Raw genomic sequence first — 17249 nt, forward strand, 5'->3', positions numbered from 1 at the left:
CAGTCGGATCCTTAATAGACGACCCATTAGGAAGAGACAGCAACGTACTAGAGGCCAAACGGGATACGGGAGGATCCACCACTGCCCACTTTTTACAAAGCTCTGGAGCGAACGGATACCTTGCACCTAGGGCCTTCTGGCCTAAGAAACGTTTATCCGGTCGCTCCATGTGACGCTGGACTAAATCCTCAAACTCAGGGTGAGTAGAAAACACCTTATGAGGTTGCTTGAATTTCTTAAAGGACACCTTATGACCAAAAGGTAAGGTGGCCACCTCCTCTACTCCCAAAGTCTGGTTAACGGCCTCAATGAGACTGTCAACAGATTCCTGATAACCAGGAGCTTCTAAATCAAAAGACCCCTCTGAGTCATAGTCCGAACCGTGCTCACTCAATTCCGCAGGAGAGGGAGATCGAGAGACGGGATTCAAAGATGCTGATGCACCTGACTGACCGGGAGACGCTGTGTGGGATCGTTTCCCCTGTGTCCGCCTAGAGGGAGTACGGCCCCTGCAGGCCGGAGGATCCTGAAAATCGGAGGATCTTTCCAAAACAGGCGGATGAATGTCCCTGACAGGGGCTTGAAGGGACTCAACCACCTTTGTTAGAGACGCCATAGACTGCGTTAATGATATGACCCACTCAGGGGGAGACACTGCCGACCCAGGTACAGGCACACCCGGCAGGATAGCCGGCGGGGAAGCAGACAGGGTAGCAGATGGGGGCTCCTGCACGCGCTCGGAATCACAAGCCTCACAGAAATGGTTACTTTGCGCATGCGGAAAAGTAGACTGACAGGTAATGCATGAGGTATACAGAACTGAGTGAGTCTTAGTCTTTCTAGACATGACTATTGCTGCTGCTGCTATGCTCCGTATCTCCTTATGAGCTACTAGGTCTAGAACAAATACTGCTGTCAGGCTGAGGGAAGTAGCACTTACCCCAGTCCTGTGTCCCCGTATGCTCTCAAACACTGAACCATGTCTCCTGTGCAAACCACACATATAAACTAATTCACAGGGCGGATGCCTGAAAAAAGTGGGAGGAGTTACCGCACATGGACCCGGTTTAGGCCGAAGCAGGGATCTAGATTTTACTCTTTCCCCTGCTCTCCCGGGAAAGCTGGGTGCTCGAAACAGGAAGTAAACCGTCGCCATGGAGGTGGGACTTCCCCCAGACTACAAGACCCATAATGCCACAGGCTGTACAGAGAAAACAGGAAGCCTCCGAAAAAGGGGCGGGACTTCCGCCCAGTGGCGTACGAAGGGGGGTGCGGGGGGGGGCGGTCCGCCCCGGGCGGCACAATGCGGGGGGCGGCCGGCGCTGCAGGAGAAGAAAAAAAAAAAAAAAAAAAAAAAGACGCCCCTTTAAATCTTCGGGCGGCGCCGTCCGCCGCCATGACCAGGGCCAGCTCCCCCCACCACCGGACCCCGCCCCCCGCTCTATACTCACCTCTCCTGGTTCCTGCGGCGCCGGCAGCTGCAGCGTCCTCTGACTCTGCGACGTCTCAGAGTAGAGGGCGCGATGATGTCACTACTGTGCGCGCCGCTCTGCCTCTCTGTCCTGAGCGTCGCAGAGCCGGAGAGACGCTGACTGCACCGGACCTGCGCTAGGAACGGGAGAGGTGAGGATTTTACTTTTTTTTTTTTTTTCTTTATGTCTGACTGTCTGGGGCTGGGGCAATGCTGGACACACTGGGGCAATACTGGAGACCATGGGGCAGATTGCTGGACACTGGGGCAATACAGGAGACCATGGGGCAGATTGCTGGACACACTGGGGCAATACAGGAGACCATGGGGCAGATTGCTGGACACACTGGGGCAATACTGGAGACCATGGGGCAGAATGCTGGACACACTGGGGCAATACAGGAGACCATGTGGCAGAATGCTGGACACACTGGGGCAATACAGGAGACCATGGGGCAGATTGCTGGACACACTGGGGCAATACAGGAGACCATGTGGCAGAATGCTGGACACACTGGGGCAATACAGGAGACCATGGGGCAGATTGCTGGACACACTGGGGCAATACTGGAGACCCTGGGGCAGATTACTGGACACACTGGGGCAATACTGGAGACCATGGGGCAGAATGCTGGACACACTGGGGAAATACTGGAGACCATGGGGCAGAATGCTGGACACAGTGGGGCAATACAGGAGACCATGGGGCAGATTGCTGGACACACTGGGGCAATACTGGAGACCATGGGGCAGAATGCTGGACACACTGGGGCAATACAGGAGACCATGTGGCAGAATGCTGGACACACTGGGGCAATACAGGAGACCATGGGGCAGATTGCTGGACACACTGAATACTGGAGACCATGGGGCAGATTTCAGGACACATTGAGGCAATGCTGGAGACCCTGGGCAGACTTCTGGACATACTGGGGCAATACTGGAGACCATGGGGCAGAATGCTGGACACACTGGGGCAATACAGGAGACCATGGGGCAGATTGCTGGATACAACGGGGCAATACTGGAGACCATGGGGCAGAATGCTGGACACACTGGGGCAATACAGGAGACCATGGGGCAGATTGCTGGACACACTGGGGCAATACTGGAGACCCTGGGGCAGATTTCTGGACACTGAGGCAATGCTGGAGACCCTGGGGCAGACTTCTGGACACACTGGGGCAATGCTGGACACTGGGGCAGATTGCTGGACACACTGGGGGTAATATGCTGGACACACTGGGGCAATGCTGGACACTGGGGGTAATATGCTGGACACACTGGGGCAGACTGCTGGACACACTGGGGAAAGGCTGGACACTGGGGCAGATTGCTGGACACACTGGGGGCAGTGCTGGACATACTGGGGCAGATTGCTGGACACACTGGGGGTAATATGCTGGACACACTGGGGCAGATTGCTGGACAACATGGGGGTAATATGCTGGACACACTGGGGCAGATTGCTGGACAACATGGGGGTAATATGCTGGACACACTGGGGGCAGGACTTGAGGCATGGGCAGAATGTAGATACGGGGCATGATTGGAGACACGGGGCAGGATTGGATCATGGGGCAGGACGGATACGATGGAGGCTGGTGGGGCAGGATGTGGAGATCATATGGGGTAGAATGGATACTCATGAGGGCAGGATGCGAGAACATATGGCTGGAGCCAGGAATGAGAAACGGGGCCAGGGTGGGGAATATTATTACCATAGGGGCTAATTAAGGGATATTATTACTGCAGTGATGTATTTATTTTATTTTTTGAGTATACTGTTTTAAATGGGGGGGCGGTCCTGTTACTGTGCAGAGTGACACTATGTCACCTTTTTTTCTTCATGTGATGTAATGTAGAAGTTGTGAAAAATTAAGTAATGTGTTCTGCAAGCGGAGCTCGAGATAACTGTTATTTCCTGCAGAAACGAGTCCTGGCTGGAAGGAATGATGGCGGTCTGTGCTGGATGAAAGATGAAGGACTTCACCTAGAGACGTCACTGGTGAGTCAGTGTGTTACCTATACACTGACACTATACACTGTATACTATATAGAGGTCCTGTGTATAATGTCACCAGTGATCTCTGTATTACCTCTACACAGACACTGCATACTAAGTACAGATCTCCTGTGAATACTGGCACTTATGGTGATAGTATTGTGGTTTTTTTTTTTTATTACTGATCAGTATTGTAGTATTCAGTCACTATGTGGTGGTAATATGTGGTCTGGAAATGGTGTTGTGGTATTTGTCCCTTGTATGTAGTATTATTCGGTCACTATGTGGCCTGGTCATGGTGTGGTGGTATTAAGTCACAGGTGTGGCATGTGGGGGTGACACCATTAGGCCCAGTTTAAGTTCTACAAAACAGGAAAACCGTTTTTGGTAACCTTTGTGTGTATTGAGCGGGGGGGGGGGCAAACTCGGGAACAGCCCCGGGCGGCAAAAGCTCTAGCTACGCCTCTGCTTCCGCCCATGCTCAGACTACAAGATCCATAATGCCTCAGCGAACAGGAAACCGCCTAAAAAAGGGGCGGGACTTCCGCCCATGCCTCTGCTGAAGTTTGCTTGTGGGGAAAAAACGCTGGAAACCAGCACAGCGCCGGATATAGTCGCCAGCAGAACGCGCGATGAAGCAGGAGCCCCCCCTGTGCAGCCCTCTGACAGCGCATAAGGTTAGACATAAAAAATCCACATATAAATATATATATAAATAATAAAAGACGGTGCAGGCACCCTAACTCCTTACACCCTTCAGAAGGCGAGGAGAGGGACCGTCTGCCTCCTTTAAACACCGTAGTCGTGCATTGGTGATGAAGTGGAGGCTGCACGGACAAGGAATGAATGCCTGTACAACCTAGGGTTCCGTTACCTCAGGGTGGTCAGGTTCTTAGTCCAGCAAAAAAAAATCCCACGTCGCGGGAAAGGATACGTGGAGGCGACACTCCACGTGCTCGCCCGTTGTTGGTTTGGGGAGATCGGACCCCTTCAAAAGGGTCCGTCGCCCCTGTCTTATCTTCAGAGAAAAAAGCATCTGGGAAAACCCAGAGATGTGCCTCCTACGGACACTAAGCATAAACTGGAGCTGTCAGGGCCAGTGGCAAGGTGTATACTATGGAGGAGGAGCTAACTTTTTTTTTTTTTTTTAATACCTACTTAGTGTCAGCTTCCTGGCGGCAGTAGCATACACCACAGTCCTGTGTCCCCCAATGAGACGATGGAGAAAAATGCAAGTAACTTAATTTACCTTCTATACGCAGAATTGCAACATCAAACTCACCAAATGCTCATCGTGGGGCTGTAGCCTCATGACATGTTCACACAGAGCTTTTCAATGAGGATTTACAAATACAGTGCTGTACAAATTAATTGGGACAAAGCAAAAAAAAACAAAAACACATTTTTGAATATTTAATAAAATGTTATAATGCACTGCTACATACTAATTTTAGTGACAAATATGTCCTACTTTAGCAGATATGAGATTTATTTATTATATATTAAAACTGGTTTGAATCACTGACTGGTAACCAACTTACGATTTTACTTAAAAAAATGCCTTGTCCCAATTAATTTACACAGCACTGTAGATTGTGAATCTAGATCCACATTAAGAAAAAGCATCAAATGCTCTTTGAATAAGAGTCTGACAAATTTAACCCCTTCACAACCTACGACATGTAGGTTGACTGAGCCCACATTATTATATTTTGCCCCATTCAAAAATAAAATGAAGGAAATAAAATTAATAATAATAATAATAATAATAACATTTTTTATTGCTACATTCAGAAAAGCCTGATCAAAATATAAACTAAGTTAATCCAATAGGGTTATTGGTGTAATGAGAAAAAAATAGAAATCAGAATTAAGGTTTTTTTTGGACCTACAACATTGCAATAAGATGCAATAGACAGGTGATCAAATCATTGCATATATCCCAAAATGGTATCAATAAAAAAGTCAGCTCAGCATGCAAAAAAATAAGACCTCACCTAGCCCCTGATCCCAAAAAATGGAGACGCTAGGGGTCTCGGAATGACCTTAGTTTTAGCATTTCATGAACATGGTAAAAAAAACAAAAAAAAACAATTGTGGAATTACACTTTTTTTGCTTTCTCATCGCACTTGGAATCTGTTTTCCAGTACACTATATGGTAAAAATCAATGGTGTCGTGCAAAATTACAACTCATCCCACAAAAAAAAAAAAAAAAAAACAAGCCCTCACATGGCCATATCCTACTCAAAATAACCAAGATATGGATCTTTGAAGAAGGGGAGCGCAAAAAACGGAAAGTCCCAAAGTCGTAAAGGGGTTAAATATGAAAATCTCTTTTCTACACAGTGCATTTTTTTTTTACATTACTTTGAACATTTCCCTGTGAAACTAATAAAAATCTTATTCACAGAATATTTTATGCATTTTTAATGTAGATATGCAGTAAAAGCCTTGTAAAGTAAATTGTGTGAATAGGCCCTAAAGAGGAAGAGGTGACGCTGGCACATGGTCCTGGTCATGGAATGTTTGCTGAACCATGAGGAAGTTAGAACTCCCATAAGCTACAGGGAAGCGAGCCCCAGATGCAGAAGGCCACCTGTCTAATTCACACTACACTTTCTAGTGTGAGACCCCATTCTCCTGATGTACGAGGCATCCAGAGATGCCTACACAGGCACCATTAGTAGTCCCAGTCCCTGCTCCTCAGCCGCTGTCTCTACTCTTCTGTGTGTGGCTGACCACATATAGTAAACCTGGCAGTCAAGCATGTTTTTGTCCATGTGGTTAGGGGGCCACACACAATGAGCCCCATGTGACCCCCGGGCCACAGGTTGTGGATGCCTGCTTTAACAGTATGGTAGGAACAGTCCAATACTCACACATCCAGAGACAATTCCTTCTGCACCATACCATCTTGTCTCTTAGTCTTCATGGCCTCTAAAGTCTTATTAGCTGTTGAACTACAGATCCCATCAGTCACAACTTCATCTTTGTGTAACAACTCTACAGCGTCAGGCGTTTCTTCCCGAGATCCATCACTTGGTGGCCTTTCAGGTTGGTTTTTTATGCAGTCTCCCATTTCTCTCAAGTCTTCAAGGGTTTGTACAGGTTGTGGGACATCTTCTGGTTGCTCTCGCTCAGGAACTGAAGACCTGTCCCTCACGGATTCACCCCTAGGGATAAAAGAAAATTTAATATGGACCCGGTTTAATAAAATGTTCATATAAATCACCTCATAATACATGAAAGAATCACCCAAATAGACAACCATATCGTTTGTACTTAGATTATAACCCGTTTCCACAGTAAGATATACATTTATGCCAGACATTAAATTCATTTATGGTGGACTTCCCCTCCACACCTGCTGGACAAAAACAAAGGTTTGCTGCCGAGAAAGTAAACGTGTGCTCCTCTTGCTCATCCTAAAACCCAAATTTCATGCATATGTCACCATATAAATCTCTTGCTAGGTCTACACTGCTGACTGTGCAGCATATATCTCCAGGAATTACCACCGCAGGGACATTAGTGGCTTGTTAGGACCATCCCTACAGTCTAAGGCCGCCGTCACACATGCGAGTTTTACGGACGTAAGAGCGCAGAATCTACGTCCGTAAAACTCGCAAAAAATACGGCACAATTATTCTCTATGCCCCTGCTCCTATTTGCCGTATTTTACTGATCAGTATTATACGGCTTTCTACGGCCGTACAAAGTCGCAGCATGCTGCGTTTGTCACCGTACTGCGCAAGAAATACGCCAATGAAAGTCTATGGAAGCGTGAAAAATACGGATTACACACGGACAAGCAGTGTGACTTGCGAGAAATACGCAGCGCTGTTAGAGAGAAAAGCCGGTAATTCAGTGCGGTGTACAGTAAAATCACACTGACAGCTTACAGTCCAATAGGTAGAATAAATGTGTACACATAGAATAGGTATATATATATATATATATATATATATATATATATATATATATATATATATATATATATATATATATATATATATATATATATATATATATATATATATATATATATATATCAGTGAGACACATATATGTATATATATTAATATTTATTCCAGCGCTAGACAGCTTGAAAGCCGGTGATTCAATTACCGGCTTTTTCCTTCTCCTTCCTAAAACCCGACATGATTTGAGACATGGTTTACATACAGTAAACCATGTCTTCTCTCCATTTTTTTTGCAGATTCCACACTACTAATGTCAGTAGTGTGTATCTGCAAAATTTGGCCGTTCTAGCTCTTAAAATAAAGGGTTAAATGGCGGAAAAAATTGGCGTGGGCTCCCGCGCAATTTTCTCCGCCAGAGTAGTAAAGCCAGTGACTGAGGGCAGATATTAATAGCCTGGAGAGGGTCCATGGTTATTGGCCCCCCCCTGGCTAAAAATATCTGCCCCCAGCCACCCCAGAAAAGGCACATCTGGAAGACGCGCCTATTCTGGCACTTGGCCACTCTCTTCCCATTCCCGTGTAGCGGTGGGATATGGGGTAATGAAGGGTTAATGCCACCTTGCTATTGTAAGGTGACATTAAGCCTAATTAATAATGGAGAGGCGTCAATTATGACACCTATCCATTATTAATCCAATACTAGTAAAGGGTTAAATAAAACACAAACACATTTTTTAAAATTATTTTAATGAAATAAAAACAATGGTTGTTGCAGTATTTTATTCAACGCCCAATCCAGTCACTGAAGACCCTCGTTCTGTGAGTAAAAAAACATAATAAACCAACAATATACTTACCCTCCGCAGATCTGTAACGTCCAACGATGTAAATCCTTCTGAAGGGGTTAAAACATTTTGCAGCAAGGAGCTGTGCTAATGCACGCTGCTCCTCGCTGCAAAACCCCAGGGAATGAGGCTAAAAATAGATCAATGATCTATATTTAGCATCATTTGCGGTGAGGCGCCCTCTGCTGGCTGTTCATAGATCGTGGGAAATTACCTAGAAAGCCAGGGAGCTTTCTAGGTAATTTCCCACGATCTATGAACAGCCAGCAGAGGGCGCCTCACCGCAAATGATGCTAAATATAGATCATTGATCTATTTTTAGCCTCATTCCCTGGGGTTTTGCAGCGAGGAGCAGCGTGCATTAGCACAGCTCCTTGCTGCAAAATGTTTTAACCCCTTCAGAAGGATTTACATCGTTGGACGTTACAGATCTGCGGAGGGTAAGTATATTGTTGGTTTATTATGTTTTTTTACTCACAGAACGAGGGTCTTCAGTGACTGGATTGGGCGTTGAATAAAATACTGCAACAACCATTGTTTTTATTTCATTAAAATAATTTTAAAAAATGTGTTTGTGTTTTATTTAACCCTTTACTAGTATTGGATTAATAATGGATAGGTGTCATAATTGACGCCTCTCCATTATTAATTAGGCTTAATGTCACCTTACAATAGCAAGGTGGCATTAACCCTTCATTACCCCATATCCCACCGCTACACGGGAATGGGAAGAGAGTGGCCAAGTGCCAGAATAGGCGCATCTTCCAGATGTGCCTTTTCTGGGGTGGCTGGGGGCAGATATTTTTAGCCAGGGGGGGGCCCAATAACCATGGACCCTCTCCAGGCTATTAATATCTGCCCTCAGTCACTGGCTTTACTACTCTGGCGGAGAAAATTGCGCGGGAGCCCACGCCAATTTTTTCCGCCATTTAACCCTTTATTTTAAGAGCTAGAACGGCCAAATTTTGCAGATACACACTACTGACATTAGTAGTGTGGAATCTGCAAAAAAAATGGAGAGAAGACATGGTTTACTGTATGTAAACCATGTCTCAAATCATGTCGGGTTTTAGGAAGGAGAAGGAAAAAGCCGGTAATTGAATTACCGGCTTTCAAGCTGTCTAGCGCTGGAATAAATATTAATATATATACATATATGTGTCTCACTGACATATATATATATATATATACCTATTCTATGTGTACACATTTATTCTACCTATTCTACTGTAAGCTGTCAGTGTGATTTTACTGTACACCGCACTGAATTACCGGCTTTTCTCTCTAATATATGTGTCTACTGATTATATATATATATATATATATATATATATATATATATATAGACAGTATATATATATTTTCTTTTCTTTTTGGGACACATGGATCACTTCTATAGCGGTATGTTGGTTTTGCTAGCCTGCGAGAAAACCACGCAGTACGGATGCCATACGGATTACATACGGAGGATGCCATGCGCAAAAAACGCTGACACACCCTGCCTACGGAGGAGCTACGGACCACTTTTTTCGGGACTTTTCAGCGTATTACGGCCGTAATATACGGACCGTATTGTTTTACGCTGTGTGTGACGCCGGCCTAACAGTCACGCCACATCACTAGCAAACACCTTTACACTATAGCAGTAGTCTAATAAGTCTTATACAGAACCATATTCTAAGATAAATGTATAGAAAATCCTAACATGTGTAAGACGGCAAGGCTAATGAGCTGTATGGCCTAGAAGACCGAGTGTCTAAACTTAGACCATCTGTAACGTTTGGCTTCTTTTTCCAACATACATTAGGGCTGCTTTCACACACACATTTAACATTTTTCCGCTATCTTCTTTTCAACCTTTTTTTTTGGCCCAAAAGGCTGTGGCCATACCCTACATTACGGTCTATCCGGAAATACAAATTACACACAAAAAATATGGCCTGTGGCAATGTGATGGCAGCTTTATGGGACTTTACAAACCTGTGTACAATAAAAAAATGCCACCAAAGATATGCAAGCGCACCAGAAAACTGATATACTTAGCAAAAAGGTTACATTTGTGCTATTATATTCATTTTTCATTCAGTTTTAAACACCAGAAAATAACATTGGGCAAAAAAAAAAAAATCTCAAAAGCTGGATGATAACTTGTGGATTGGGACCCCCATGGATCTCAAGAACAGGGCTCTGAAAGGTCTTGCTTTAATAGAGAGGAGGCTGTACAAGCGCTCCCCCATTTCATTCACTCTATGGGATGGCTGGAGACATCGAAGAGTTACTTCGCTACCTTTATTAATCCTATAGAGAACGAGCCTTGTCCCTGGAATCAGTGGGGGGAGTTGCAAAAGTCAAAACCCCACCGATCTGCAAGTTACCACCTCTCCTTTGGATAAATGATAAATTTTAATAATGTAGTCCTTTAACAAATCATTTCTAGAAAAAAAGTTTAAAAACTAATTAGAACAATGTATAAGTATACCCAGTGATGGAATTGACTACTGTAGCACTCAACAGTAAATATTACCATTTCAATGACTATATGAAGTGGACCAACTCTTCACAGGGTTTTGCCATTATGGGCAGCCCTGAAATATACACAGGATAGAACAGGCTCTCTTTTACAACATGAATGCAATATTCTATCATGTGTAACATGAAGAGCCCCTTGAAGAGATTTAAAAAGCCATAAAGTAAAAGGAGTTGTATCTTGGTATACCCATCAGTCTCCTCGGGCTGGGGATCCTGGAGCAACCTGGACCTCTTACTGCGCTCAGACAGGCTGCCAACATCCGCTTTACCATCCTTTGTGTTTCTCCACTCTCCCGATGATTGCTGTGTGTTCTGATCAACAGGGTCCAGTGCCATCATACCCCGATTCTGGTTAGTGCCGGTTTCTCCAAAATCCAGAAAATCAGGAGACTTTTCTCTAAAATGTTACATAAAAGATGACATTTATAAAATACAGTACAGTAGACACGTGTGGAAGACGCTGAAAAGTAAGAATGTTCTCAAAAGTAGAAACGTTAACAGTTTATTTTTTAGCAAACAACAAGATGTAAAGTGAATGAACTAAGGAGAAATCAAAATCCAATCAATATTTGGTGTGACCGTCCTTTGCCTTCGATTTCCCTAGGTAACTTGTACAGTTTTGAAGGAACTCAGCAGGCAGGTTATGCCAGACATTTTGGAGACCTAACCACAGATCTGTGGATGCAGAACCTTCTGTCTGATTAACCCCAGACACACGATGATCACATCACTTCCAGAATGCTATTCTTTCCATTGAAGCCATTTCTTACTGACATTGGTTGCATGTTTGGGGTTGTTGTTCCGATGGTAACTGCTGGGATTTCAAGGTGGAAGGCATGGCTTTTTGGCCACGATTCTTCCATGATAACTACTCGTGGCCAGATTTCTGTGAAAAGTAGATGGGTGTAGCTGGGTCCTATTGGTTGCTTTCAGTTCTGAGCTGATGGCACTGCTGGACATCTCACTACGATGGAAAGTAAGCAGGATGTGTCCTTGGACAACCACTGCATCTACAGACGACCTTAAGCTTGCAGATTTCTCGGTGATTGAACAGCACATTATGAACACCCAGTCAGCTGTGAATTTTCTGGGAGAGACACTGACAATGCTGTACACTACCTTGTGTCTTGCTGCTGCACTCTGTAGATGCCGCTTTGAAGGCTCAAGATGGTCATGATCTTTTGTTCATTTACATTTTGTTACTTGATCAACTATTAACACTTCTATGTTTGATAGCATTCTTACGTTGCAGCAATTTTTCTAAACCTGCCTAAAATTCTGCCTAGAACTGTATGTGCAAGCATTAAATTTAGATATTCGTGGACCTGGCAGCAGATTGTCCATCTCCTGGATTAAATCACACAATTCAAAGCAGATCATTGTAAGGAAACTTGAGAAAATGTTATTTTACAACATTCTGTAATAATGTGGAATATGTAACAGCTAGTGCAAGCAGTAGAGGACTGTCACATGGCCACTGTCCGGCGGAAATATTGCACCTGGTCAGACCAGTCTGATGACTAGTGTAAGCGCTTACGTGTATTATTTGGAAGATTTAAATTTCTCAAAAAAAAAAAACAAAGTGTCCAAATTTTTATCCTCAGGAGCAAAAATCACCAAAGATTATTTTTTCGTGCAGCTGAGATCAGAAACAAATACACAGAAGCGGAGAAGGCAGAGTGCAAGCGGTTAGCACTGCAGCGCTGGGGTCCCGGGTTCAAATCCCACCAAAGACAACATCTGCAGGGAGACTGCATGTTCTCCCCGTGTTTGCGTGGGTTTCCTCCCCCACTCCAAAGACATACTGATAGGGAATTTGCATTGTGAGCCCCATTAAGGACAGTGATGATGTCTGTAAAGTGATGAGGAATATGATGGTGCTAAATAAGCGATGCGGAATAATAAATCTCACCCATTGTCGGTCGTATCGCTGGTTTCTGAAAGTAAAGCGCTTCCTCTTGTATAGAAGGACGGCAGGACAGCACAGTTCAGGATCTCAGGTTCCAGCTGCTGGGAGCTCTCAGGAGGGTCGGCCACTTCCACCTTCACAGGTACATCTGCCTCCGGTTTGCTGTGAAGGAAATATGTGTACAGGTGTCACATTACTCAGCTCTGTACAGTTCTATGGAAACATACGTGAGACTGTAGGGACAGGTTACCGCTCACAGGCAGCGCTATGTGACTGATGAAGAATGGGCCCGGTGATGGCAGCTGTAGGGAGGGTACCACAGACAGGGACAGGTTACCGCTCACAGGCAGCGCTATGTGACTGATGAAGAATGGGCCCGGTGATGGCAGCTGTAGGGAGCGTCCCATGGACAGGTTACCGCTCACAGGCAGCGCTATGTGACTGATGAAGAATGGGCCTGGTGATGGCAGCCGTAGGGAGCGTCCCACAGGCAGGGACAGGTTACCGCTCACAGACAGTGCTATGTGACTGATGAAGAATGGGCCTGGTGATGGCAGCTGTAGGGAGGGTCCCACAGGCAGGGACAGGTTACCGCTCACAGACAGTGCTATGTGACTGATGAAGAATGGGCCTGGTGATGGCAGCCGTAGGGAGCGTCCCATGGAAAGGGACAGGTTACCGCTCACAGGCAGTGCTATGTGACTGATGAAGAATGGGCCTGGTGATGGCAGCCGTAGGGAGCGTCCCATGGACAGGTTACCGCTCACAGGCAGCGCTATGTGACTGATGAAGAATGGGCCTGGTGATGGCAGCCGTAGGGAGCGTCCCACAGGCAGGGACAGGTTACCGCTCACAGACAGTGCTATGTGACTGATGAAGAATGGGCCTGGTGATGGCAGCTGTAGGGAGGGTCCCACAGGCAGGGACAGGTTACCGCTCACAGGCAGCGCTATGTGACTGATGAAGAATGGGCCTGGTGATGGCAGCCGTAGGGAGCGTCCCATGGACAGGGACAGGTTACCGCTCACAGGCAGTGTTATGTCAGAGAAAAGAGGGAGACACAAAAGGGCAAATACAGTCTTATCAAACGTTACACAAAGTTGCCCACCAAGAGAACTACTCATGTGGTGAGATTGAAGGAAGGACATATATTAATGGTGGCTGCTGCAGATCCACAGGTCAGTGCAGGACCTGATTGAAACATACACTTAGGTAGGAAAAAAGGATCATCCCCGCGCTGCCGCAAGAGGAATTCCAAAAATTGTAGAGGTTTCAACGTGGTTTAATCTACGCGTTTCAGGGTTCAGGTGACCCCTTCATCAGGACATACCACAAATATTGTAGCAATAGGCAGCGTTATGTGACTGATGAAGAATGGGGCTGGTAATGACAGCTGTAGGGAGGGTCTCATGGGCAGGGACAGGTAACCTCTCACAGGCAGTGTTATGTGACTGATGAAGAATGGGGCCGGTGATGGCGGCCGTAGGGAGGGTCCCATGGGCAAGGACAGGTTACCTCTCACAGGCAGCGTTATGTGACTGATGAAGAATGGAGTCGGTGATGGCCGTAGGGAGGGTCCCATGGGCAGGGACAGGTTACCCCTCACAGGCAGCGTTATGTGACTGAAGAAGAATGGGGCCGGTGATGACAGCTGTAGGGAGGGTCCCATGGGCAAGGACAGGTTACCCCTCACAGGCAGCGTTATGTGACTGAAGAAGAATGGGGCCAGTGATGACAGCTGTAGGGAGGGTCCCATGGGCAGGGACAGGTTACCCCTCACAGGCAGCGTTATGTGACTGAAGAAGAATGGGGCCGGTGATGACAGCTGTAGGGAGGGTCCCATGGGCAAGGACAGGTTACCCCTCACAGGCAGCGTTATGTGACTGAAGAAGAATGGGGCCGGTGATGACAGCTGTAGGGAGGGTCCCATGGGTAGGGACAGGTTATGACAGCTGTAGGGAGGGTCCCATGGGCAGGGACAGGTTACCCCTCACAGGCAGCGTTATGTGACTGAAGAAGAATGGGGCCGGTGATGACAGCTGTAGGGAGGGTCCCATGGGCAAGGACAGGTTACCCCTCACAGGCAGCGTTATGTGACTGAAGAAGAATGGGGCCAGTGATGACAGCTGTAGGGAGGGTCCCATGGGCAGGGACAGGTTACCCCTCACAGGCAGCGTTATGTGACTGAAGAAGAATGGGGCCGGTGATGACAGCTGTAGGGAGGGTCCCATGGGCAAGGACAGGTTACCCCTCACAGGCAGTGTTATGTGACTGAAGAAGAATGGGGCCAGTGATGACAGCTGTAGGGAGGGTCCCATGGGCAAGGACAGGTTACCCCTCACAGGCAGTGTTATGTGACTGATGAAGAATGGGGCCGGTGATGGCGGCCGTAGGGAGGGTCCCATGGGCAGGGACAGGTTACCCCTCACAGGCAGCGTTATGTGACTGAAGAAGAATGGGGCCAGTGATGACAGCTGTAGGGAGGGTCCCATGGGCAAGGACAGGTTACCCCTCACAGGCAGTGTTATGTGACTGATGAAGAATGGGGCCGGTGATGGCGGCCGTAGGGAGGGTCCCATGGGCAGGGACAGGTTACCCCTCACAGGCAGCGTTATGTGACTGAAGAAGAATGGGGCCGGTGATGACAGCTGTAGGGAGGGTCCCATGGGTAGGGACAGGTTATGACAGCTGTAGGGAGGGTCCCATGGGCAGGGACAGGTTACCCCTCACAGGCAGCGTTATGTGACTGAAGAAGAATGGGGCCGGTGATGACAGCTGTAGGGAGGGTCCCATGGGTAGGGACAGGTTACCTCTCACAGGCAGCGTTATGTGACTGATGAAGAATTGGGCTGTGATGACAGCTGTAGGGAGGGTCCCATGGGCAGGGACAGGTTACCCCTCACAGGCAGCGTTATGTGACTGATGAAGAATTGGGCTGGTGATGACAGCTGTAGGGAGGGTCCCATGGGGAGGGTCCCCAAGGATGCGGCACGGATTACTGTTCTCCCTATGTGACAGGGCTGTGACTCACCGGCAGCCCAGACAGCGGAGCCACCAGAAGAGGAAGTGCAGTGTAATTCGAGCATCCCCGCCGCTAGTGATGAGGGCCGGTCACTTCTGGCACCCAGCGGGGAGAACAGAGAAGGCAAATCTGCAGCATTTCTGGGACTTGTGCACCCAAAGGTGTTCTCTACACTCAGAAAACAGGGCACCAAGCGCTGTAAACACAGCAGGTACCACCCTCCCCAGGTCCAGCTCTCTGTCACTGCTCCGGTCTCAATGACATCAACGCTGCAGTCAATCACTGACATTAGAGGCTTGTGCTACCAACAGCGGAGGCGCTGAGCTCAGCGATTGGCTGCAGTGGTGATGTTAAAGAGACAACCTGGAAGGTTGCTAGTATACACAGCATTTGGGGTCCACTTTGCCCTTCCGAGAAGGGACTGTACATGGTGACCAGCGGACACCTCTTTGGGGTGATTGCGCCCACCACATACAGGCAGCTCTTCCGTGTCACCCCCATACCTGAGAACATGGTAGCTTCCCTATATCTGGGTGCAGCCCACATAGGATCTATAACCCCCGCCACGGGGGTGGGCACACATCATCACGTGACCTGTGGTCACCGACAGCTCCTGCCACACTGAGCCGTCTGCTGGTGTCGGGCACCGCGGAGTGAAACCTCCGTACACACTCCTACCTGCCGTCCCCGTACAGCTCCGCGCAGCGATTACCGTGAGAACTACCGGAAACCTTGTCCATCAGCACAGCACTTTTCTGCCTTATCCTCCCCGCCCACTCTGTCACAGTAAACCAATCACCGCGCTGCGAGCAGATGTCTACTCAGCGTGCCAAGAGTTATCCACCAATTAGAGAACGTCTGACGTTGGTCCTCCTCTCCAGGAATTCCAGACGTCATGAGAGACGATAGCTGATTGGCCCAGCTCTGTATAGTAGGGCGTGCGTTGTGTGCTGGGGCACAGTGATAGTCAGGCGCCTCCTCAGGAATACAATAGTGTGCCAGACTGTCAGCTGGCAGAGTGGCCGGTCACCCTGCTGAGGAGGACAGCTCATCACCTGCCGTGTTACCACAGTGACCACCGCGCATGTGCGGCACCCGACGGGCGTGATGGCAGTGTGGGCGTGGCAATAGGACCCTCCTGAGATGCTGAGCTCTGTGCTCGCTCAGGCAGTCACCACGTGGTCAGCAGGACGTCACGTGGTCAGCAGGACGTCACGTGGACGGTGGCTCTACACCTTAACCCCCTCCTTACACAGTCTTCCCCATATGCAGACGCGTGTCAGGGCTTGTTATGGTTGGCTATGTGTCCCACACTGGTCCTTTCATGTAAAGGGAACCCACACCGCCATCTTCCTCAGCGCCGGTGCTGCATGCCGCAGAGCTGTGTGTTATGCTCTGACACCCCTGTATAGCCCCGAAAAACGATTGAAGTGATCCAGAGATGGAAATTGGGACGGTGCAGTCCAAAGGCGTCATTGTCCGCCCCCTCCCCCTCCCGCAGTGATTGATGTGTGAATGACACAGCCGACTCGCACAGGCGCAC

The 17249-nt window shown here is 47.7% G+C and overlaps 1 protein-coding gene across 2 annotated transcripts in view; it reads right to left on the reverse strand.

The window, feature by feature from the left end:
• The window catches only part of OTULIN (OTU deubiquitinase with linear linkage specificity), a 58233-nt gene extending 41447 nt beyond the window's left edge, over nucleotides 1-16786 (reverse strand). Inside the window, exons 1-4 of one of the 2 annotated variants that reach the window (XM_069730599.1) lie at nucleotides 16385-16786; nucleotides 12688-12846; nucleotides 10963-11172; nucleotides 6358-6651 (exon numbers count right to left, since the gene is read on the reverse strand). In XM_069730599.1, coding sequence (XP_069586700.1) covers nucleotides 6358-6651; nucleotides 10963-11172; nucleotides 12688-12846; nucleotides 16385-16446 — 725 coding nt within the window. In that variant the 5' untranslated portion in view covers nucleotides 16447-16786. The remainder of the gene's footprint in view (nucleotides 1-6357; nucleotides 6652-10962; nucleotides 11173-12687; nucleotides 12847-16384) is intronic. The other variant, XM_069730600.1, reaches the window with a different exon arrangement.
• Between the last annotated feature and the right edge of the window lie 463 nt (nucleotides 16787-17249).

Source organism: Ranitomeya imitator, chromosome 6 (genome assembly GCF_032444005.1).
Source record: "Ranitomeya imitator isolate aRanImi1 chromosome 6, aRanImi1.pri, whole genome shotgun sequence".
Lineage (NCBI taxonomy): Eukaryota > Metazoa > Chordata > Amphibia > Anura > Dendrobatidae > Ranitomeya > Ranitomeya imitator.